The sequence below is a fragment of the Phalacrocorax carbo genome, chromosome 2 (assembly GCF_963921805.1).
Source record: "Phalacrocorax carbo chromosome 2, bPhaCar2.1, whole genome shotgun sequence".
In the NCBI taxonomy this organism is placed as follows: Eukaryota; Metazoa; Chordata; class Aves; order Suliformes; family Phalacrocoracidae; genus Phalacrocorax; species Phalacrocorax carbo.
In genome coordinates, this window is record NC_087514.1 from 160,420,418 (window position 1) to 160,445,828 (window position 25,411).

General features: G+C 37.6%; 1 protein-coding gene across 22 annotated transcripts in view; it reads left to right on the plus strand.

Annotated features, from left to right (window-relative positions):
- KMT2C (lysine methyltransferase 2C) overlaps positions 1 to 25,411 on the plus strand; it is a 200,890-nt gene that overhangs the window by 118,104 nt on the left and 57,375 nt on the right. For 17 of the 22 annotated variants that reach the window (XM_064445046.1, XM_064445052.1, XM_064445047.1 and 14 more), the window contains 9 exons: positions 7,178 to 7,297; positions 9,718 to 9,834; positions 14,207 to 14,308; positions 14,488 to 14,592; positions 15,756 to 15,937; positions 16,717 to 16,881; positions 17,470 to 17,579; positions 23,004 to 23,069; positions 24,537 to 24,749. In XM_064445046.1, coding sequence (XP_064301116.1) covers positions 7,178 to 7,297; positions 9,718 to 9,834; positions 14,207 to 14,308; positions 14,488 to 14,592; positions 15,756 to 15,937; positions 16,717 to 16,881; positions 17,470 to 17,579; positions 23,004 to 23,069; positions 24,537 to 24,749 — 1,180 coding nt within the window. The remainder of the gene's footprint in view (positions 1 to 7,177; positions 7,298 to 9,717; positions 9,835 to 14,206; positions 14,309 to 14,487; positions 14,593 to 15,755; positions 15,938 to 16,716; positions 16,882 to 17,469; positions 17,580 to 23,003; positions 23,070 to 24,536; positions 24,750 to 25,411) is intronic. The other 5 variants (XM_064445061.1, XM_064445057.1, XM_064445059.1 and 2 more) reach the window with 5 other exon arrangements.

A 25,411-nucleotide genomic window follows, 5' to 3' on the forward strand; every position in this document is an offset into this window, starting at 1 on the left:
TTTCATCACAATTTATTTTTAGTCTTTGGGACTTCTAGGCTGATGATTTCATGCTTTTCAGAACTTAGTGTTAAAAAAGCTTTTCATATATTGCACAATTCCTTCAATTTTCATGTGTTACCTGGGGTTCAAAATTCTTGGTTCTTAAGAAAAAGGTATGAGATAGTGTTCTGAAAGGGTTAAAAGTGTATAACAAGGGCAACAAACGTAATATAAGAAATTAAATTTGGAAGGTTTTAGACTATCTCTGGGTTGTTTTCTTTTTACCCTCATACAAGCATGTATAAAAATCATTTTTCTGTCTGAAAAATTAAATTTCTCAGATTATCATGCAAATTGAAAAGGGGTGGGGTTCTTAGGCAGTCTAAAATGAATTCAAGTTTTCTGTTGGGGAAGTTTATTTGTATTTTGTGTTCCAGTAAGAGTTGTGTTTATTCTTCTGTGCAATTTGCCCCTGCTCTGCATTGGAACCAGCATCGCAATACCGGTAATAAAATTAGTTAACTGCCAGAGAACCCGTTGAGGAAAACATGAAAACTGACCCCAGCTGTAAATGCCTGTAGCAGAATAGATACGTGTCTCAAAAAAAGAAAAAAAAAACCAATCAGCTGTAAAAATGGTACTTGGTATATTCTGTGTACAATAGAATATAGACATTAACCTCTTAATATGTGGTGTGAGTAATGCAAATAAAACTGAGTTGAATTATGGTTCAGAATTCAGGTGTAACACAAAATCCTAGCTGTGATGCTAAATCAATATAATCTGTTCAACAGTTTGCAAATTATATTTTAAAATAAAAAGGTACTTAGTAGCTTAGCAGTGCCTGTTGTAGAACTGGACAAGTTACTTGTAAAATTCATGACCTGCCTTGTAAAAGCATGTTGGAAGTCCATGAAGGTTTCTTTTGGTTTTGATTATCTTTGTCTTGTGCTTTAAACAGCTACTAAGATGGCACTTTTGGGAAGCAAATAGCAATTTTTTGGTAAGAAAAGCAAAAAAGCGATGGGCACACTTTGTTTTAAGTTCCTTACTTTCCATTGATAATTCAATTTTAGCACAGATCGGCACCTCGTTGGAATTCAGTGAAAAATTGTCTTGAGTAAGGGCTGAAAAAAATTAAGACCCTGTGGATACTTGATTAGTGAAAAATAGACACTGTTTTCCTCACCTTCTATCAGTAGTCTAAATTCAGCTTAACTAGCTGGTAGAGATTTGGACTTGGGGATCTTTTTCAGACTCTTCATCAGTCAGTTTTTACTTCCATTAATCTGATTTTTCATGTTGGAAATGGAAGATGCAAGTCTTGTACCTGTAGATAATGTGTATTTTGAAAAAAGAGAAGCAGCTTGTATATAATGGATGTTTTCTAAAACCAACTTTATTATTGGGACCTTATTTCTTTTTCCACTGAGTTTAGGAATGCCTTGTTTATTTTGCTGCAGTTAGATTTTTCTAGGTCACTGTGCAGTAAGGTATATATCATATTTGCAGGAATATGTATATCTGCCTTAAACAGTGACAAAATTATCTTCACTACTGTAAGTTTGCTATGTTAACTTCCTACTTTGGGCCTTTGCTGAGGGACTGAAGCCTGTTGAATGGAGGTCTGTAGACTATGAATAAGAGATTTAGAAATGTCCAGTTACAGGTAGGTGCCTTCCTCCTGAGCAAGATGTAATCAGACAAATCCACAGTGGGTAAGGCATGTGTTTAAATGTTTTAGTCTTTGAATTGCACACAGAAATTGGCTTAGGTTTGGTTTGGGTGTGTTTTTAATTGCTATTCTTTGCTGTAAATATTGGGGGTTTTTAAAGAATTTTGTACTTTTCCAAATAGAGAGTTGTGGATAGGAGCAGAAACCTCTAAATATATTTGGTTGTCAAAGAACACCTTCCGTTTGTATCTAATTGTGCTCAATTTCTGTCATCTTAAACAGTGCACTTGAGATTTTTTGTTAATATTTGCTCCAGTTCTCCGGAGAGAAAATGTTACATTTTTCTGATCTTGGTGCCAGCAGCCCTATATATGACTTTATAATCAACTCGTTATATATGATTTTAGTAACTGATTCAAAAATTGGCAAAAGAAAGAAGCCTCATAGCTGTAACTATAATCTTCCTTCTGATGCTCTCTCTTGCCTGCTGTCCGTGTTCTCCAGACACTTACATGTGCTGGGGTCTGGTTTGGTTTCCCGTTACATGACAATGCTTTGGGACAGGTTTGAAGGCAAGTAAGCAGGTTTTCACCAGGTATAAAAACCAAAGAATTAAGACCTTTTGTTTCTTTGTGTCGTACTCTACAGACACTTCAAAATGGCTATTTTTCTACCAGTTCTGGCTTAGGGAGAGCATCATGTTGGGCAGCTGTTGGCAGCTGAGGAGAGTGCTGCTTTCTGCCATTCCATCTCATTTTCCATGCCAAGTGTGGCCTCACTGCTGAAGAAGGGACATAAGCTTAATTTAAAACATTTTAGCCTAACACGGTGTTTCAGTGCCTGTCTGTCCAAATACGATCACGTTGCTCCAAAACATGTAAAAAGTGGGGAAAACAATGCTGGAAGAAAAAATGCTTCTATGAAGTTATAGGTATAGCAGTTTGGAATAAACCAGGTCATCTGTGGTTCTTCTCTGGGTGTCACTAAAGAGGAATTTTGCCTTCTCAAAAGCTGGTTAATCTTACAGGTTTGAGGTCTGCTTCTTTCTGTTTAAAAAATAACACATAATGCTGTTGTGTCACTTTGTGTCAGGACGTAGGTCATGCACTACAAATGTTACCTTGCAGCTGGATGAGTTCTTAGCAATGTGCCTTAGAGGGCAGTGAAATAAGAGAGAAAAGTTACACAAATAGGGTTATTTTTATTGATTAAAGTTGCACAAAGGAACTGTCATGCTGAACTAGTTGCTTGTCAAGGACTGCACAGGTTTAAAATAGGTACCCCATAAAGAGCCTGGTTACGCCGTGGACCCGAAAGGCAAGCCAACACTAGTATGAAGGCACTAAACAGAGCATTATAGCATATGCGGCATTGTAAGACTGGTAGGTAAAGAGGTGAGAATGGTCTGTAGAATGGTACGGAATAGAAAAGAATAACCTTCTACTGGTTTTGTTTTATTGTATTACTTTAGAATGTGTTCTGTGGAAAATAGTAAGATAAGAGGTATTCAGTTTTCATCATGAAGATACTGGTGATCAGTATTATATGGCTCACTGCATATCTCTAGGTGTTTTAAGAGATTTTCTAAAATGACACTGGAAGATGCAAAGCACCGTGATGGGTTTGGATGTGTGTTCTTCCTTGGGTATTATGGCTTTTTTGCTGTCTTCAATTACATTGTGCCATTAAGTACGTTGTTGTTGTGGTAGATGGCGGTAAAAAAAAAGATCAAAAAGGGTCTTTTTCAAGGATTAGTTTTTGTTATGGTTTTTATGTTGTTTGATTTTTGTGGGGTTTTTTTTATGAGCTTTATTTTGAAAAGATTAGATTTTGTTCACAACCCTAAAATTACGTGAAATATTAAAATGCAAATCCAGGTTTGTGCATTTGTGATTGCAGTAGATTTCATAAAGCGTTAAGCAGCCGAACACAGTCAGTGGTAATTTAGTGAGATCTCCTGACCCTTGCTGACACTGGGTTTCCTTTTGTTATAATTTACTTGCAGCTGTGTTGTTCAATTTCGAGGACTCAAGAATATGATGGAGAATTAGAACTTCCTGTTTCTGTCACAGTACATAATTACTGCCGTGGTTCTGATGTAAATGAACTGAATAGAACTTTCTCTTCAGTGTTGTGTGGTAATAGGCATTAATTAAAAGCCAAAATATAATTAATGCATCTCTTTGATGTAATTCATTTGTTCAGAGTATTGTGGAAGTGTGTGTTTTTAATTAAGTTTATCTGACCAAGAATTCAAATGTTTCTGATCTACAATAAAACTTGGATTAAATTTCCAATTTAATTCTTAACAATATGGTTCATGAATCATATACAATTAATTTTGTTTTGCAAGACCAAATATTTCATATTCAGATTTAATATTCTATTAGCTTTTTAATCTTTTGAATATACTTAATCACTGGAGAAGTATATCTTCTTAAAAGGAAAATAATTTTGTACGTCCCAAATAAGGGTAGGTGGTTTTAGTTTTTGATTATGTATTTTCAGCATGTTTGAGATCTTGAATTGTGACCTTTAGCCAGCATGTTGCCTCCCTTATAGAATGATGTAAAGATTGTTTCTATGAGACACAGATTATCTTTGTGTTCCTATATAGATTTTCTTTAGGTTGCCATATTATAAGAACAGTTACTTGCTATGCATTATTAATTTTAGAAATATTGGAAAACTGTAACTAAAATTCATTGAAAGTTTTAACTTTATCTTGCTAAAATGGAACATTCTTTGATATTAAAAATATGGCTATTGTAGTAAAGTTAAATCTGTTGCCACAAACGTGCTGATGTAGTTTCTAACTAGTATGACAGCGCTTAGTAAAAACATGAGGTTTCGACAGAGAACTGATTAATAAACTACAGTGCTCTTGACAGAGCAAAATCAGCCTTCAGTCTTGCCATTTCTGCCTGGTGGAAGTTGCTGTGGTCTCACGGAATGGGATTCACCCAACCGCAGGTATCTGCAGTGTTAAAGGTCTGCCATAGTCACCCTGAGTCTTACAGAGTTTATTTAGAGCCAATGGAGAGAAGTAAGGGCATGTAGGGCACCTCCCATCCCATGCGGTGAGTTGCCTTCTGCAAGCACCCTTTTCCCTTTGCTGACCATTTAGGGAGCACAGGGTGCTTCAGCACAGGCAGAGGGTGACCTGCGTTTCAGAGGAGACCCCCAGGGATGTGTTCGGGTAGGTGTATCGAACCTCCGTTTTGGTGGAAGTTCACTTGCTTTCTTTCTGCCCATTTCTGACTTGGTGCGGTTGTTGCCTCTGTTATGTTACGAATATTATGCCCTTACGTCCTGGATGTGAACCAGGACTCCTGTCCATCTCTAGGTTCACAGATGCAGGAGGTTTTTGCTCAACACTATTCCCCTGATAGAGGGTGTTGATCCTTCTGATGTGTTGAGTTGTCTGTGTTATGGCCATGTAACTGAAGTCAAGAAAAAAACTGGGATAGCAAAATCCTGCAATGTAAGCTGTTCAGTCAAGCATACCCACTTTAACCCAAGTGCAGGTGAGCAGTTGCCGGCAGTAGCAGTTCAGCTGGGGTATTTTTTGGAAGCACCCTGGCAGAGGGAGGACAATGATGGGAAGTTGAAAACACAGTGGTAATCTTGGGACCACTAAGCAGTTTGTAGGTTGTGTGTCTAAGTAACCCCTTGTGTGGACAAAATTGTAAAGTGGTGGTGGGTTTTGGTTTTTTTAAAGCGCTGTATTGTCCATGCTCCCTTTCCCAGGCAGGCGTAGCTAAACTCCTAGAAAGCAGATCTATACTGAATATGACCACGTCCGCACTGTGGGTTGTACCACCTGGACAACGTTGGCATTTTTAAAATGCAACTTTTTTGCATAATTAGGGTTTTAGGTCACCAACAGAATTTTTCTTTCGGATCTGTTGTGCCAGTTTGAATACTGAGCTATCTGAGCAGCTGTAGGTTACTGCCTACCCAGCTCTGCAGGCAGAAGGCATCATATGAGCTTTTCCTCATCTGCTGGAGGGTAAGCGAGATGTTGGCTCATACTCACCTTCATCAGCAGATTGAGCTAACCTGGCTGTGCCTGACATGGATTATGGAGGTCTTGCCCGTGATCCTTCTGGCCTGAAATCCGTTGAGGAGTAGCCCTATTTTCAGTCAGCGCAGCTGTTAGCAAAATACCTATTTACAGTCTGAGCTGAATATGTGTTTTGATGAGTTGTTGATTCCAAAGAAACTGTTTCCTGGACATTCTTGATGGAGAACATTTCATTTCAGAAAAAAAACCCGCCACATTTTGCAGAGCTATCTCATTTTTCTTAATGCTTATTATTGTAAAGACCAGCATTCAAAGGCGTAAATGTGTTTGGGCTTGCCCATGTGAGCAGTTATGCATGTGTGAATAGTTGGGACTTATTAGTATGCGTGAGGTTATCCCCTATCATCCGTGGGATTCTACTGCTGAATGTCATTCTCGAGAAGGTAAACCTGTACTTTTCATCTATTTTATTTCTCATCCTGGTATTCATTATTTCTGACTCTCACAAACTTAGAATTAGGAAAATGTATTATCCTTTAAATATTCTAATTTGTAAATTTAGAATGAAGTTATTTATTTTGATAGCTATCTCCTGCAGTCTTTACTTAGGGTTCGAGGAAGTCGTCCACATATTTTAATGTGTATGAGAAACTTCAGCTGCTTTTTTTTTTTTCTTCCCATCTTAGCACTTTCTTCTTGTTTTACCATATTTTTTTCTGACAGGGTTATACAGTGTCTCACCATCATGGGAACTATATAAACAGGGATAATAATCAGTTTAAAAGGGTTTGTACATACACCATACAGATGTATGTTATTCCATGTATATAATAATGTATTAAAATTTGATACCAGAGCATAACATGAGAACACTGGGGTGAAAAAACCTTAGTAGTGGGGGTTTTATAATGGTTTGTTTCTGGCAAACTTGCAGAAAAGAGGTACTTCATTAATTATCATGTTGCTGTTTTTCCTTTTTTTTCCCCTTTTTTTTATGGTTTATTTATATTCATTTTGTTTCACGCACTTCTCAGACTAGTTGTTGCTGTTATTATCAGTAGTTTAGACTCAAAAGTCAACTAAGGCCATCTGTTCTTTCAAAATGTGATTTGAAGTGTAAAAGGGGATGTTGTCATCTCAAACTACTGTCTCTGATGCAATAAATTTAGGGATATAATTTGTTGTTATGATTGCTTGCTTTCAATTTATATTATGCTTTGTTTGTAAAACTCATTTTGTTGTATTTCACCATCAGTTTGAGGTTAATATTTGTTTTAATGTATGTTTCAATGAGAACCTAAAAATTTCCCACCTTCCTCTCACTCAGCGAACTAATTGACTACTTAAGTTAACGTAGAAATTCCTATGCCTGCATGTGCTTTGCTTTTCAGATTATTTTTTGTTGCTTGCTTTTTTCTTTTCTTTCTTTTTTTTTTTTATTTTTTTATGTTGCGAAGTTTTATACATCTATTTTCTCACCTACCGTATCCTAGGGGGCTTGGAGTACCAATAATACAGTCAGCCCACCTTCCTGGTCCCCAGACAGTTCAGAAGGTCGGGACATTTTTAAATCCAGACAGCTTCCTGGCAGTGCCATTTGGAGCATCAAAGTGGTAAATAATTTGAATTTATTTTCATGTCCGTTGCTGTCTTTCTGCTGTAGAGACTAGTGATGAAATCCTGTATCTCACAACTGAATGAATCTTCCGTTTTACTACTGTTTAAGGCCTTTAAAAATTATTGAAACTCTGGAGATTTCAAGTTAAAAAAATACATGCTTTCCAGAGTGTACAGTATGATGGCATTGCCATGATTTTCAGTTTCAAAGAATAGCTTGTATTACCAGTTTTTTGTGTGTGTTTAGTACTTCACTTTTTGTGGTTGGCTTTACATAGCTGTCAAAATAAATTACCTGAGAAGGAAAATGTCCCTAAGACTGGCAGTAAGGTAAGCCAGGCATGGAAAGGAGCAGAGATCTGAATTTGTTGAATTTGTTGCTGTGGAGAAGTCTTGCAGAGTGGATTCAAAGTGACATAGTTTTTAGCTTATGGGGGAATAAATAACAACCTTCCTACCTGATTAGATGGACCAAAGCTTGTATCCACAGTGACGTTTACCATTAAAAACACCTGAAGAAACGAAGTGGAATTATTATTTTTAAATAAAGGCAAAAAAGCTAAATGACGAAACTCTGACAAATAGCTGTAGCTTCCCAATGATTTATTTTCATCTCACTTTAACTCTCATGCTAATTTTGTTTTGACATTAGCTTAGCTTTTGCTGCTTCAAGCATTAATTTTTCAGCTTAATATTCAGCATTAACATTGATACAATTATGTGCTTATTCCTGTTACTAGTTGTGTGAAAATAACAATACTGATACCTGATCTGAAACAGACAGAATAAGAAACGTGCTAGAATAGCTTACACCTTAAAAAATTGACGCTTCTATGTCCTGTGTGTGCATATGTATTAACTCCATATACATGTAAGGACAACATTTTTTGTTTCACCTTAGTACATATAAATACTTCATCCATCATTGGCATCCTTCCTTTCACTTCCTAAAATAGCATTGCATTGCATTACCTTGTTGTGTAAGAGTAAGTAAATTTAATTTCTCTTCCCATTAATAGATGGATGTTAATAAAATGTTACCATTGGGATGCTTGGATTCTCCCTTTAATTATGACCATAAACTTCCACATCTTCTTTAAAACAGGAGTTGGCATGTTTGAAAAATATTGTTGGAAATAATGAGCCCATAGTGCTGCTTTCCATCCAGGGAACTCTTGTCTCCATCAGTAGAGACTGTTCACATCTGTTGGTGACACCATCCCCAATGAGCTTTGTGGTTCCATCAACATTGTTTTATTGAGTAAATGTTTTGTCTTGGTATTAAAAGTAGTTTCCAGCAAACATTTGGATACAGACAGCATATCTAGACACTTTGTGGATGGAGTCGGGCTGCATTAGGAGCTGAGATTATTCACGTATTTGAAATGCAATAAATAATCTCATTGCTTACTTCATAGTAGGAAAGGTGCTTATTTGAGTATATATCATAATTATCATCATTTATTCAGATTGGAGCTTCTGAAACATGTTGTGAAGGTGTCTGACACCAGCCAGAACTCAGGGACATTGTCAATATGTTCTTTTTCTCTCTAGAAAAATGATAAGGAGGATTAGGGATCCTCTTTGTGTTCAGTTCTTTTTGAAATTAAAAAAAAAAAAAAGAGAATCAAACTAAATCACAGTATTAATATCAGGTAATTATGAAAAATTTAGTTGCTTTTCCACAGTTAATTGTAGTTGAATGTACTGTAAATACTCCAGAGCACACCACACTGCAACTGTAATCTGCATCTAAAGTAAGGAAGGGGAAAAAAGAAGCTGTCTAAAAATAAGTGGATATTTTTAAAGAAAAACATTGTATTATGGGGAGTGTTGACCTGAGTCTAATTGATATAATTAATATAAAAAGCTCTCTCTGTATCTGCAGAATTGAGAGAGTTTGGTGGAGTCGGCTCCTGCTTCGCTTTGGGAGTAGTGAGTCCTAATGAATTCCAGTGTTTGCTTGATTATTCATAGCGTAAGAAAAACATCTACGATTGCATGTAATCAAGTGTCCAGACCATATTCAGAAGTCCCATGACTGTCTGAGCTGACTGTTTAAAAAGAAAAATGAATCATAGAATAGAGGATATTTATTTTGGATTCTTTGCAACTGTGTCAAAAAAATGCAGTTCTGTGTTTCCAGTTCTTCCTGAGCAGAAAATAAACATTTTTGGGTTTGGCCGCTTTCTCTCTGGTGTTAAAGGTGATCATGTTATGTCATGTAAGTAGTTAAAGGTATTTCACGATGATTTATGAAGCGACTTAATGACTATGGCCTAATGTGCTCATATTCACTTGAAATCATAGGGTAGTTTTTTACTTATGTTTTTCCCTAGTTGCATTTAACAAGTTTGAATCCTGTATAACAGAAGAACTTCAGGTTGCATTTAAATTGTTATCTTATATTGAATAGGGCCGTGGATCAGGATTCCCAGGGAAGCGGAGGCCACGTGGTGCAGGTCTTTCAGGAAGAGGTGGCAGAGGTAGATCAAAACTGAAAAATGGAGTTGGGACTGTAGTCATTCCAGGGGTAAGAACATTTATTTTTAAGTCATATTGCAGTCTGCTAATATAACAAAATTTAATTCAGCTATAATTATTGTATTAAAATACTGTGTAAAACCAAAGAGAGCTAAAAAGCAGAGGCCTCTGATAAAGCCTGGCTGTTACTAAGTGTTTGTGATGAAGAGCTACAGCACTGTAGCTTAATGGGCCCGAAACAACTTTATGCTGCTCTTGCCACTTAGAGGGACATCTTAAAGTTGGGAGTCTTAGAGTACTCCTTCTATTTCCTCGGGTGGAAAACACATTGGGTAAAGGCAGCACTCACTGGCATGACATAACAGGAGAGCGAGGCTTGTGCACAAGAATGTAACAGCAGTCGTAGCAGAATAGACCAGAGGTGGTTCTACCCAGGGGACCAACACTGATAGCTGGGGGAAGAGTGCAGAAACAGAAGAGGCCTAGAGAAGGAGACACTTCAAGAGTTTGTGGCTTGGGGACTTGCTGAACAGGAGGTGGTATCTTTGTCTTGGGCAGCCTGCACTGGAGTTTCCTGTCATGAATTTGCCTATTCACTTTTAAAAACTTTTGGAAACCACATTAACCTTTTTTAAGTCTACAGCTCATTAGCCTGTTGTTTTAAATTGCTGCCTCCTGGTTTCGTTGCCTGCTCCTTTGTGCCCTTACAGAAGAGGCAGTGGAGAATTGTTTTCTGTTCACCTCCTCCATCCATGCAACTCAGTTTCTATAGATGTCCATAATTTCTCCATCTTTTCCTTCCACTCTTTCCTTGCTAATCTGGAGATTCCAGTATTTTGAGTTGTTCCTTGTATGGAAGCTATTCCATTTTTTTGATCATCCTTGTTGATTGTTTTGCCATGTTCATTTCTTTACTTTTTGGACCTTCATCTGCCTTTTTATAGTGCAGCGTTCACCTTTATGGAGTTCTTGTGCAGTTCTTCACAGTTGTCTTTCGGTTTTTTTTATTACTCTGAATATCTTAATACTGTTGACAAGCTTTGTCACCTTGCTCCTCACTTGATTTGTCAGATTGCACACGAGTGTGTTGAACACCATGGCCTGTTAGCAGATATTCCTGTCAGGTTTCCACCAGTGCTGTTCTCCCACATAGAAAACTAATAAGTTATTCTACTCTTTATTTTGTGTCTTATGTCAGTATAGGGCCCATTCCTCTAATTCTATGTCAGTTTGCCTTTTTTTAGGGAGCACTGGTGAAGGACTTTGCCAAAAGAATTTGGTGATGAAATTCACCAAAGAATTTGGTCAAGTTTCGTCAGTCAGTTTTCCCTGTCTGCAGGCTTGCTGACTCCTTCGGAGAGCTCTGATAGATCCTGATTTACCATAATTAAAGCTTCTTTGACTCCTTAACAAAATATGTATCAACGTGGCTGCAAGTTCTCTGTTACCATCGAATGTCAGATATTCTGTAGGATGGTACACAGCTTCTCCCAGAAGCCTTTGAGAAAATGGTAGTTACATTTGCTGTCTCCCATTCCTACAGCATTGAAGTGATTGTAAGCAAGTTGTTGCTCACTGCAGTTGATAGTCAAGCTATTTCATACTTGAAGTCCTTTTAAAACTCCTAAGTTTTATACAGTCCTGGTCTGTTCCTCGTAAGAAGAGGGATTTTGGTATGAAAAGCTGTTGGAAATCCGACAGCAGAAAATTCATAGTTTTTTTCCTGCTAAGGACTTGGCTTCTTTGAACATTCTTTTTAAGACTTGATTATCAGTCAGCCCTGCAGATATTGAGAGGCATCCTGTTCCTCATGTTCAGAGAAGGACTTGTTCATTTTTATGTCTTTATGAAGTAACTCCTCAGGCTCTCTTTAGAGCTACTTTTTGTGTTCTTGCATAAAACCAGTTTGAGTTTATACAGCATTGTGCCACTTTTTGCTGCCTATTTAATAATTTCCTGGAATACTCTGGTATTTGTGATCTGGGAAAGGAACAAACCTCTCTATCATTTTTCCCCTTTTCAAGCTTTGGATGGTCAAGATTCATGAGCAAATACATGATTTTAAACATATAGGATGAATTCCACTCAAGCTAGTCACAGGTACCTTATTGAATTGAAGGCATTCACATAATTATTTAGTCCTCAGTACAGGAAAGACATGGACCTGTTGGAGCAGGTCCAGAGGAGGCCACAAAAACGATCCGAGGGCTGGAGCACCTCTCTTACAAGGACAGGCTGAGAGAGTTGGGGTTGTTCAGCCTGGAGAAGCGAAGGCTGAGGGGAGACCTTATTGTGGCCTTCCAGTACTTCAGCGGGGACTATAGGAAAGATGGGGACAGACATTTTAGTAGGGCCTGTAGTGACAGGACAAGGAGTAATGGTTTTAAACTAAAAGAGGGTAGGTTTAGGTTGGACACAAAAAAGAAATTTTTTACAATGAGGGTGGTGAAACACTGGCCCAGGTTGCCCAGAGAGGTGGTTGATGCCCCATCCCTGGAAACACTCCAAGTCAGGCTGGACGGGGCTCTGAGCAACCTGAGCTAGTTGAAGATGTCCCTGCTCACTGCAGGGGGGTTGGACTAGGTGACCTTTAAAGGTCCCTTCTGACCTAAACCATTCTGTGATTCTGTGTTACATGGCACAGTACTTCAAGAGAAGCTGGGTTTTAGTGAATCAACTCTTAAAAATTTTTGTAACTGAACAGAGGATACTGAATTAGGTAAATTGCTATAAATACAAAATGGACATCACTCTCCTCAATTTCCTATAGAAATTTGATCCTGTGGCTCATCAAGTAAATGCTAGTTTTGGAGTTGTAGAACAGAGATGTGGCTGTCTTGTGATAGAGTAGATGAACGTAGCAATACCAAGAGACCAGCCTTTTCCCAGATAAATGTTTGAAATGGGAGTATTTCAACCCCTTTGCACTAACAAATTCTTAGTCAGCATGGGATCATGACCAGTGGACAACTGTACAAATTTGGAAATATCTTGGTATATCTTGGCAATGGGAAAGAAGGTGGCTACAGGTTAACCCAAGCTGGACCACGGCTGGCATTAAGCAGACATCAAAACTGCAGTGATTCAGTCCTTCAAATTCTGGTCTTATGTATATGCAAGCAATTTCAAGAACCTTGTGGAGATACATCTGAAGGAAAAGCTCTCCCTGAATGTATCAAGGGGTGTTTTGGGTGTTTTTTTGTTAATTAGTTAGTTACAGCTGCAGTGCTCTAAACTATAGAGTAATTAAAACGCGTTAACATTATACTCCCTTTTTAGCTGTCTCTCAGTAAACACTGATTTTCAACAACAGTGTATCAGAAGGTTTCCTGTAGCTGTTGTAGCAGTATTTACATTTGTCTCTAGAGTGATGCTTGGATTTGTAAAATATTTAAATTATTATTTAAATGAAACCGCCTGTGTAAGACTTAAACTGTATTTAAAATAATCCACATTTATAAAATTAAACAGGTGGTAAAACAAAGTTACCTTTCTCTATCATACATTTGTTCTTTTATATAGAACTCTGTGCTCTTATCTTCCAAACATCATGGCTGCTTCTGGTTCAGAGAGTAAATAGTTAGGCCTGTTAATTTAAATTCATGGGTAGCAATTTCTACAGAGCAAGATTTGCATGAAAGCCAGAACACAGTTGAGGTCTTTTTTTTTTCTTCTTTTTCTTCGTGCAGAGCTGCAAGTACATGTATACACTGAATTAATAAAGGGCAGGTCAGAGTAACAATCTCTTGATCAAAAAGAGAACGACTGTCTGCAGTAAGAGCTTATGGATTGAGATCAAAACAGCCATTTCAAGTTCAATGCAAGTTTTTATGGGAAAGATAGATAAGCCTCATAAAGGAACTGCTTATGGAGTGTCTTAACTATTGAAACTTCAGAAGTCTTGCTTATTCCTCTAACATACTTGGAATATTAGCTAAAACACATTTTAGGCAATATGGGACAACTTACATTTCTGCAATTGCTCTTTGAATTCTCAAAAGTATGTCACTGCAATTAACTTTCTGGTGAGGAGAATTTCAGTGTTTGTATGTAGGGAACAGAGCAGGCTGGTCACAGTATGACAATTTCTGCTTAGTGATATTTTTTTTTCTCTTAGACTACCTCTTTCCTTCCATTTCCATTTTAAAGTGCAATGGGTAATGTGTAAAAGTGAACAAAGGAGAGGAAGAGAATGTGTCTGTAAAACTGAAAGAGTGACGATGCTTAAAGTGATACTAAAATGTGAATTAATATAGTAATTTCTGATGAAGGTAGCTTTCTATGAAAGTTCCTACTGTATGAATAAATAATTGCAAAGCTTGTATTCTCTGATACAATTAAGATCTTTAGAAAATAAGTTCCATCTTGTCTCATGTCTTAGAAAATGTGCTTGCTATTTATGTGGTGTGTTCTTTTAATAGGTCACAACTATGGATATTTCATCTAACAAAGATGAGGAAGAAAACTCGATGCATAATACAGTTGTCCTCTTCTCTAACAGTGACAAGTTCACTCTCCATCAGGTTAGGATAATAGTGACTGTGTTTTCATTTTGTTTCCCCGCTTCTAATGAGAAAAAAGTAAATTAATGTCCTTGTTAGGAGTTAAATTGTACAGCAAGCTAGTTGGCTCTTACAGTTACATGTTTTCAGAGTTTAGTGTCTGGTATGTGTTGAAAATCTGCTGTTTTCTGTCATTTCAGGATATGTGTGTAGTTTGTGGAAGTTTTGGCCAAGGTGCTGAGGGCAGGTTGCTTGCCTGTTCTCAATGTGGTCAGTGTTACCATCCATACTGTGTCAGTATTAAGGTGAGTTCTTTTGTTACATAAAAAAAATTACTTGATGACGCTTTTTTCATAGTGTATTTTAATAGCACTATGCTGCCTTGGGTTTTGTGGTAAGTAGGGGAGTCATTAACTTGTTAGATATTCATCAGCTAATGTGACCATTATTTGTATGCGACTTGTGAAAGACTTTAATTAAATGTCATTTTATAGTATGCATTGCCTCAAGAGAAATTAACCTTTTTGTAATTTCACAACCATAAATAGCACTGATTATCCAGCAGTTGGTTAAAATAACAGTTTGAGATATAAGCTTAAGACCTAAGTACAAGCAGAATTAAAAACAAAGAAAAAAATTATACTGCATCTTCATTTACTAGGGGTATAAGGTTTAGTTGATTCAATTTTTCTGTTGGCTGTCAGAATTGACAGCAGTTGGAGTGGTTAATTAATACATTTTACATTCATTAGTCTGGGAGAGAATGTGTGAAAATTAAATTTGAATGGTATGAGATGACTTAGTAAGCACATAATAAGCTATTTACTGCAATATATACACCATATACTCTTTATTATATAAGTACATCTTTGTAAAAGTGGAAGTTTTTTTATCATGTCACAAAACTTGGTTTTAAATGTACTTTACTAAATGCCATATGCGTATTTCGTGCAACTATAATTTGGCTTTTGTTACTATACTAATCTTACATTATATATTAATTACAATAAATTAGGTTTTTTGCTTTAGATGACTAAAACCCCAGCACTGGTTATCACAGGTAATTTAGGAAAGATACAGGATTTGTAGTGACCTGAATCCTGGCTTTATCACATAGCTGAAAAAAAGCAGCTGTATGTTCTCCTTCTTCCCTACAGAACCAGCTGCTCCTGTAAGGAGTAAACTGTCCTACATGTAGATCCAGTGCAGTGTATATTCTCTGGTATGCTAGTTTATCTGAGGAAATTATATTCTGGAATGGTATCAGCTATCGGTAATTACAGTTCCTTTCTGTTTAATCCATTCCCGTTTATTGAAGCTTCAGAAGGTCTAATTGATAAACAGCTACTTGTGATATAGATAGTGTGCACAGAAAAGCATCCTGTGCTCCACTAGCCAGAGCTTAATTTATACAACGATTGCACTTCATAGAGCAGTTTTCAAATGATTTTCACCTTGCCATCTGCAGATTACTAAAGTGGTGCTTAGCAAAGGTTGGAGGTGCCTGGAGTGCACAGTGTGCGAAGCGTGTGGGAAAGCGACAGATCCAGGAAGACTCCTTCTCTGTGATGACTGCGACATCAGCTACCACACGTACTGCTTGGACCCACCCCTGCAGACAGTTCCAAAGGGAGGCTGGAAGTGCAAATGGTATGTTTGGTTCTGGGGTCAGAAATCTGGATTGCTGACCTCTTCTGTTTCTCTTTATCACTTCATATTTACAATGTCAATTGAACTGTAATAATGTTTTAATTGTATTCGTCTGGTGTATTAAACAAGGGAACAAAATACTTTTGAATTGTTTCCTTCAATTATGAATTCAATAGGGATACTGTTGTCTCCTCTTATTGCTGTTCCTTCATGCCAAAAACCGCTAAGTAGAGGTGGACAACATTTTTCTTTTGAAACTCGTAGCCGAAGGAAAAAATATAAATTCCAATTTACATTCATTGGAATATTCATTCCAACATTCAGCTGGAAAAATGAACGGGCACTTCAGCAAATCGTTCTCAAAATAAAACCCTCTGAAAACTGTTCATGTTACTTGGCTGAAACACAGAATAGACCTCTCACATGGCTGGGTCTCCATACCTCAAAGTGAATGGCAGCTGGAAGCAGGAACTCCTTTGATCTGTTGAGCTGTTACAAGCACCCATCTGCCCTGTTTTTGCAGATCGAAAGGACTTCTAACTTAGGAACTTTCATTAAAAAGTATTTTAAAATGTTGGTAATTTTCGAAATCTAAATAATATATTTTCATTCAATTGAAATACTGTTTAACCTGAAATGAGTTTTCCTCTCCCCCTGCCCCAAAGTGGTTAGCAAACTAAAACTTAATTGCTTACCCAGTTTTAAGTAGGAGGGTTTTAGAGCCACAAAATAATCTTCCTGTGAATTGAAAGTAATTGATCATTTTGTCTGTTCTGCAGGTGTGTTTGGTGCAGACACTGTGGAGCAACTTCTCCAGGTTTAAGATGTGAATGGCAAAATAATTACACACAGTGTGCTCCCTGTGCAAGTCTGTCCACCTGCCCAATCTGCTATCGCACTTACAGGGATGAAGAGCTTATAATCCAGTGTAGACAATGTGATCGGTAAGGATTTCTGATATTTTACAGGTTTTTCCTGTTTTAATTTTTTCCCCCTAATGTAAAAGTGTAAAGATGAAGGGAATGGTCTTGTGGTAAAGAGCACTAGACTGAGCCTCAGAAGGCTCTTATTAGTTCATTCCTAGTTGTACCACAGACTTAATTATACGACTCTGGGCAAATTAATTAATCACTCTGTGCCTCATTTTCCCCCTCTGTAAAAATAAAACTAATTTACCTCGCAAGACTATTGTTGTGAGGCAAAATCTAGATTACATTGTATAAAGCAAGTAGTTAAAATGATTGCAATATAGGGAGAAAATTATGATGCTAAGCCATATTTGCTTCCGGGACATTGTTTTATAAAGATTTCCTTCCTGTGAAGGGAACTAGGTAATCTGATACGTTATATTCAGTATTTAACACACACCACTGTAGGGGAATGCTATATGCAGAGAACCTGATCCATCATGACTCCCTAAAAGAATTTAAACAAGTATTTCACATTTACTTGGACCGTATACTGATATTTGGGTCTCCTAAAACACCACATACTTCCTTTAAATTGTATTTTTCCCCCCACTTAATTTCTAGATGGATGCATGCAATCTGTCAGAACTTAAACACAGAGGAGGAAGTGGAAAACATAGCTGATATGGGTTTTGACTGTACCATTTGTAGGCCATACATACCACCAACTAACGGTAAGAAGATAATTGAAACCAATGGCAGGGTTGCACACTGCAATAATTATGCTTGGGAATGTGTTACAGTTCTTTTCTGTCGTGGAGATTTGGCTCGTGGTAGAAGTAAGATTTTTCATGTTTATTTTAATGGCCCTTGTGGAAGTGTCCTCAGCTCTTTCGCACCCTCTAGTGATTGGCTGCAAGGCCAAAGAAAACCTAGCAGAGGGAATTCTGCATAGATTTATTGAAGATAATTTGGGTAAATGACTAAAAGGATTTGGTATTGAAAGGGGAAAAAGCATCTTATTTTGTCAAGTGGAAGGAAGAAGAACAGCTCAGTTCTCTGAAGTTCTTAACTGCAGAAGAATCTGAAGATCAGTTCTGAGCAGAAAAACCTTCTGTATTTCAGCACATTGAGGCTGTCTGAAGCAGCAGTAGCTGTAACAGCAGTCTGGATGAGCATTTTTCCCCTCCTCCTTCATGCTTTATTAATGCTACTTCCTCAGGCCTCCCAGTATTTAAGACCAGTGTTTCCCTCCCTAGCTGCAGTCTTTACAAGAATTTGCCCTACTTCCCTGCTTGGGAGTCGCCAATTTCTTTTTAAAATGTCTAGTTTTTTCTGATGAACTTTGCTTTCTCCACACGTTATCCATGAATATATATACCAACTTCCTGATTAGTCTGCATTGCATAGTACTACAGCAGTGGTACTTCAGGAGCTGAAGTTGCAGCATCTGGTTCTGTGGGATGGTACCAGCTAATGTTCTTGTGAGTGGCCTGTCAGCAATTAGATTGGCCTATAACATGATTTATGGTCTTGCTACAAGGGTGGTATCCCAGGTCTGTTTTTTCTGCATGTCAGCTTACAAAGTTTCTGGTTCAGTCTGCTTCTTTTAACAGAGCATTGACACCTATACCTAGAGGAATAGCATGTTAAAGTGTTCACATTAACCCTTTCTTTGGGTATCATGAAAGTATGGTAGGAGGAGGGTACAAGAACTAAGCAAATGTTTCAAGAAAAACTCATATCAACCAAGATGATGTCAGTAAGGTTGGCTTTCCTGATCAAGACTGAAGATATCATTAGGCATGTGTTGAGAGGTCTGCCAAGAAAAGTTCAATAGAGCATCTAATGTCCCTTTACGCTGCCATGTCCTTGTTACAGCGTGGCAGTAATTGTAACTTACTGAGGTGACCTTGGAGGTTTATATACTCCTTTGTCAATTATACATGGTTATGGAACACTTCCAAGTATCCTGCTTTTATCACTATTAGAAGTAAGAATGATTTATGCTTATGTATCTCTACAAGTCATTACATGTTTGAGATCTGCTTTCACAAATTCAGAAAGAAAGAGTTTTTGTAAGTGGGAGAAACAAGAAATTTGCAGATATAACACAGATTTTTGTTTATTTTGATCATAAGCTTTGGGCACTTAAAAAGGTCCAAGTAAGAAATACTGCCTCTTCATTTCTCTTTCAAGCTTGCAGAGCTACCTCTTAGAGATAATTAAAGCCCATAATATGCGAGACGGAACAACTTCACAAGATGGTATCAGAGATGTTTTACTTCCAGGCGTAAGCTGGCCCGAGATAGTCCTTCCTGCACACCTTCATGAAGTTGTGTTGTTTGGGTCTGTGTTACGAGGAGTAGGAACTGGTCCTGCAAGACTTGTCAGGGAGTTCCCAAACTTTCTTTGCAAGCTTTTTTTTTTTTTTTTTGGCCTTTTTTTAATGACAAGTTTCTCTTATTCTTTCATGTTTTGACTCAGTATATATAATACCTCTTTAACATGTGTATATTTAGAGTTGCATGTCTGAATGTGTCATTTGATGCATGCTCATAGAAATACTTGCATGTACTTTTATATGAAAAGTTTCAGTTCATTAATTCTTCTACAACTTCTTTGAAAATTTTCTATAATTTTTGTTTCAAGGTGAGAACAATTAGCATTTGAGAAACTTAGAGAAACAAATGTTAGTTAACAGTAGAAAGCTTCTTAAAATGTACCATATTGTGGGATTCTTATTGCCATGGTTCTTGCTCTTTCCATTTGTTGTATCACAGATGCGTTGTGAGTATTATTATAAGCTTTTAAACTACTTTCTTTTTAGAATAAGCAAGAGCCCCCGACCTAGTAAATTACCAATACATTGCAGGTTTACTCTTGGTAGAGTAAATACTTCTAGCGTGTAGGTATTGAGGAAAAGCTTCCATTTTTCTGGCTTCAGAAAATGGAAACTTATATTTGTAAGAGCTGTTTCCTTTATCATCTTCAGAACATCAGATGTGTATCTAATAACCTTACAAAGTCATCTTCTTCAGGAATCAGAAATAAAAGATAAGTTCTTTTTTCTTCTTGAACATACATAATTATCAAAAGCCAGAATGGGCTAAGATTTGCTCCAAAGTAGTATACCACCAACCTTCATTACTCGATTCTTTTGAAATAATCATCCCTGATCAGTGTTTCATCACGTTCCTTTTAGTGTAGTCTCAAGTTACAACGTATGTCCCCCAGCGTATTACTGTGCCTTGTAGAAATTTTTTTCTGATTTAGATTGGTTAACTATTATAATGATTGGGTACTAGCCGCTGCTCTAGGCAGCAGCAGCTTTTCCTCTGTGCTGTAATTCCTGCACGTTCAGGAGAGGTGTGTGCATCTCTCATTTGCATTCACTCCTAGACAAGTAATTCTCGAACATCTACCCATCACTTCTATCTTTCTTTTGTTTGCCTTTGTATGTCATGTGCCCCAACTGCAGACTTCATCCCTTCCTCACTTACTCCCATCCTCTCTCCATCCACATACTCCAGCTTCCTCCTCCCTTAGTGCTGTTTTTCTTTCTCTGCAGGAGGCAAAGGGACCAGCTCTGCCTGGTTTTCTTTAGCTAGTTGCAGCTGATCTGCTAACAGTTTCTGGTAGCTGCCCGTGTGCGTGTGCCTCCTGTGGCTCAAGAAAGTGTACCCGCAGAGGCAGTGGGCAATTCGTATCACTTACTAATTCAGAGATGCTCAATGCTTGCCAGTGATACACATGTTATGCCTGGGAGCCTCTGTTGCACAATATTTGTGAAACTGAGTTAAATTTTCCTTCGTTCTGAAACTTAGTTCTCTGTACTTTACAAATACAGGATACAAAAGCAACATAATATTCTATGTTAAAAAACTATTATTATTTAGCATGTTTATTGTGTTAACACGTTCTTGTTAAGTTACTTACAAAGAAATCCCTGCATCATGCAGTTATGAAGGCATTCAGTAGTGCTCTGTCAGTGTTGTGTTTCTGCATCAACCATTTTGCTCTGTCCCTTATGCTTGATTTAATTTTTTCCTGGAATTGTTCTATTCTATTGCAGCCTTACAAATGGCAGCTCCCTTTCTTTTTGAAACTGTGATTCTTCTCATTGTATTGTATTCTGTGCAATTATTTGTTTTCAACTGAAGCTACTAAATGCTGTATGGTGCTCAGCATCTTTAAACCCTTTTGCAAATAAGCATAATAATTTTGGTTACCCATTTTATTGATTCTAATCCTTAATCTGCACTCTAATTAGCTCCTTTTCTGGAAGTCTGTTTGATACTGTCTTCAAACACTGTTTGTGCAGCTTTTGTGAGTGGGTCTCTGAAGGCTTCACCTCTGTCACTATCAGCTTGTTTATTTGACCATTTCAACTCTATTCAGTCTCCAAAGCTAAAATTGTTCACAGGCTGACCTGGACCAGAAGAACACTCCCTGTTGTTTGACTTCTAAGCAAGGATTTCAAATTCCCAATCACAGCTGTCTCTCTGATTTTTTTTTTTACCTTAGATTCCAATTCAATAATTGCTGTCTCTGTCTTAAAACATCTTGTAAATTATAACTGATTAAATGGATAGATGACATCTTATTCCACTTTGAGTATTTCTTACAATCTGCCTTTTTTCTTATGTTTCAGTTCTGTGCTTTTGAGTATCTTCCATCCTGCAGCTTATCCCATATTTTTCTGTTTCTCTCCAGCTCAGTGTCTCTTTCAAAATCTCACTTTCAATTTCTCTTCTTCCTTGTCATTTCCTTCCACTCCTCTCTATCAGTTTGTTAGTAATTCTTGTAGGCTGCTTTCATACAGTAATTGCATGGAGTATTGCTTTTCTGAAGGTTATATACTTTAGTTACACTTTACATAAAACTTCTAAAGGACTACAGTTTTCGAGGACAGACTTTCACTTTCCTTAAATTTTTTTATATGCTTAAAAAGCATCCTCTAGATTTCATAGTCATTATCATATTTGGGAAGGAATTTAAGTGTTGCTTGGAAGCTTTAGTGCTTTCCCTAGTCTTGCCTCCGACTCACATATTGTGTGTGAGATGGTCAGCAGCGGCACACGTGCAGTGGTCTGACATGTCTGAACACTGAACCCCCCACACGTGCTTTGCCTCGGTGGTCTCTTCTTGTGTGGCACATGCAAAGTAAATACTCCAGATGTTTGTCTGAGTCTTAAACTCAGCGTGGATAAGATTTCTAGGCAAAAAATGTGTGGATAAGCTTGAATATATGGTTATGCTAACCATGCCAAACTAACAGGTCTTCTAATTCTAGTTCTCAGTGTTTGTGAGATAGAAGCTTCTACTTTTCACTTCACTTACTCTGTCTACGTAATCTCTGTAAAGTCCCTGCTAATATTAAAGGTCTAGTCTGCACATCACAGGTTAGTGAAGTGTGATTATGGTTATTGGAATTAAGGCAGACGAGAGGAGCATTTCTACCCACAAGAGTAGCTTAGTGTTGTAGGACATTTTGATCACTATTTGTTAAGACACACTGTTCCAGTGTTTCCCTGAAGTGCATAAGCTGTAGGTTTTAAATAGTTTCTGCTGTTCCATTTATTGATATTCCTATCTTGAATAAGAATTACCGTATCTAACTTCAACAAGTCATGTATCATCTGTTCTTAGATATACCAGCCTTATTTTTTCTCATATGTGTTGTATAAGAGACCTGACAGCATAGACACAGCTGGAATCTTGTGTGCAAAGCTGTCGGAGAGTGCCTGCCCCTCCTTGAGGAAATACCCAATTCACAAAGCCCTCCCATTTTTCACGCTTAGGTCAGCAAAACCTGGTCATCATGACTAGTGCAGAGCTTACTTTCCAAACCAGCCGATCCAGTGTATTCATTTGCCCTTCCCAGTAGAAGATCATTTACCATCCCGTTCAGTGCCATTCCAGTGCCATTCTTGGCCCTAGGAAGTTGGAGAACTTCAGCTTGTATCAAACTTGTTTTGCAGTCACATCTTCTGTGGCGCTGAAAAGCACTTTATTTTAAAGGTGCTAGTGAATGTTGCCAACAGTATAAATTAGGGAGTTTAACAGAACTGTTTGAAGGAAAATTAATTGATAGTTTCAGTTTAAATCAAGTCACCATTTTAAAAAGTTGAAATTATTTTCCTTATATTTTTCAGTGCCTTCTTTGGACTGTTGTGATTCATCAGTTGGAGCTCAGATTATTTCAAAATCAAAAGAACTAGGTAAAGAATGTAAATGCTTAATGTTTGATCATTTAGCATATTTTAAGGGTATATTTTTACATGAGACAAAAATTCCTTTTTCTGTCATTTTATAACACACAGCATTAACTATCCTTCAGTTACCGCAGCATGCTTTTCGTTATTTTTTCTCATTCTCTCTTCTTCTCTTTTGCCTGCCATATCTGCACTATAATAATTACTTTAAATTATGCTTTGATCCTACAGACTTAGTTGCTTGCCTTAATATTAGCAGTGATAACACAGTCGGGTTGAGTCAAGCATGTACGTAGATGTTTACAGGCTCGAGCTGTAGGAGGACACAACTTTTCTGTATTTGTCTGGTTTGTGCTAGGAATTTATAATCTTGACAAGCCCACTCACAAGCACCTTTTAATAACAATAGTACCTAGAAGCTTCCACCATGTTAGGACAGCTTCCGTCATGTCACAGTTTTTTTCCATTTGATACCACACAAATGTAGTTCTGAGAGAAGGTTCTCCCTTCAAATATTCGATCTGAAAAAGAATATGCATTTTTTTCTTTTAAAGCAGACACACTTTTGTATTCAATTTAAGAAAACAGTCATCTGGGAAGAATTGTGTTCAGAACCAGCTGTGTTTTGAGGTGTAAGATGTTACATAAGAAAATATTTTTCATTAAAGGGAACAAAGGTTCTGATGTTTATATATTTTCAAAAACTGTGTTATCAAATCATTTAATTGGCTCCAAAGAGCAGAAGCATCATTGCAGCCTCTTCATTATTTGGTAATTCCCTGAAAGTTCCCAAACCTCCATTTGCAGGGCCCCAGCACAGGTGACAGCACCCTTCTACACGGGGAATTAAGGAATGTTAGAGTTTATTGGTAGACTCAATTTTCATGTAACAACTTGAGGAAGAAGCAGTATTGCAGCTCTGGGGAGACATGGGTTCTACACACAATTTCCAGTTTGAACTTGGGCAGCTCACTCGATATAAATTGGTTTTTGTCCGCATGTAAAATAGGGCTAATAACTTGCCTGAATTAGCAGGAGTTCTGGGAGGCTTAAGGTCATTAATAAGATGAAGGTACAGTGCTGAGAGCTGGATGAGGGCCTTGGCTCATAAGCAACAGGGACCCAAAGTAAGACTTGCACAGTTTTCTGTGAGTGCCAGGGATATAGAAATACCCTGCAAGGCACCGGTTTCCATAATCAAATAATTCTTTCTTGTGAGTCCTTGATATAAGTTGTTTTGTAGCAATATAACGGATTGCTGCTGGATTTGAAATCAGACTCTAAATTATAAAGCTGTAACTATAATGGGTAAGACAGTATCGGATATCTCTGTTATATTTATACCAATTTCCTCACTCATGAATCAGCTCCATACATGTGGATTATTAACTCTTAAAGTGCTATTCCTAAAAATCTGAGACTTGTAAATTAAAGAGCTTTATATTGCTGTTATGATTCATTTAACTTTTATAGACCCACCGAAGACATACACCCAGGATGGAGTCTGCTTGACAGAATCCGGCATGTCTCAGTTACAGAGCCTAACTGTTACAGTACCAAGAAGAAAACGGACGAAACCAAAGCTTAAACTGAAGATTATAAATCAAAACAGTGTGGCTGTGCTTCAGACACCCCCAGATGCCCAGTCAGAACACTCAAGAGATGGGGAGATGGATGACAGTAGAGGTAGCAGTCTACTTTTGGCATGTCTTGTGTCTTGGAGTGTTGCAGTACATGTGTGTACTGCAGATATCCCTGGGAGTTTTTGTCATAATGATACTCATATGTTTGGTACAGAATGCTTTATGGAAATTACTTGGCCAGTAGCCATGGCGCATGGTCGTCCGTTTCAGGGATTTTTCTTGTTGTTCGGTTTATGGGTCATCCATCCTATAGGAAACTCACCTTTCTAAGGCTGGCAACCGTGGAAATACAAGTTGCCTTTTAGTCTAATCCTGGGGTTACCTGTGGGAAGTATTGTGCACTCACTGAGTACAAGTGCATTTGAGGCTCTCAACTTTAGTGCAAACGCTGTTTGAAAGTGGTAACGTTGATTCAGCAAAGCAATGCCTTGATCACTGTAAAGCTGGTATTTAAAACAAAGGGGAAAGTGGAGTAAAAAGCTCTTCACTGAGAGAATTTCTTTTTTCTGAAAGAAATAAGGTGGGCTGACCTGAGTGTCCAAGGGAAAAAACACTTGCCTTGTATTTCCCTAGGGAAAATGAATATTTTGTTTGTCCTCATCTCCAAAGTAGAATTTAAGACAGAATTTGAGTTTGGAAGTGAATTCTGGGTGTTGCTCTGGTGCAAATAGATGGCATGGTATATAGAGTCCTAGCGAAGGATTT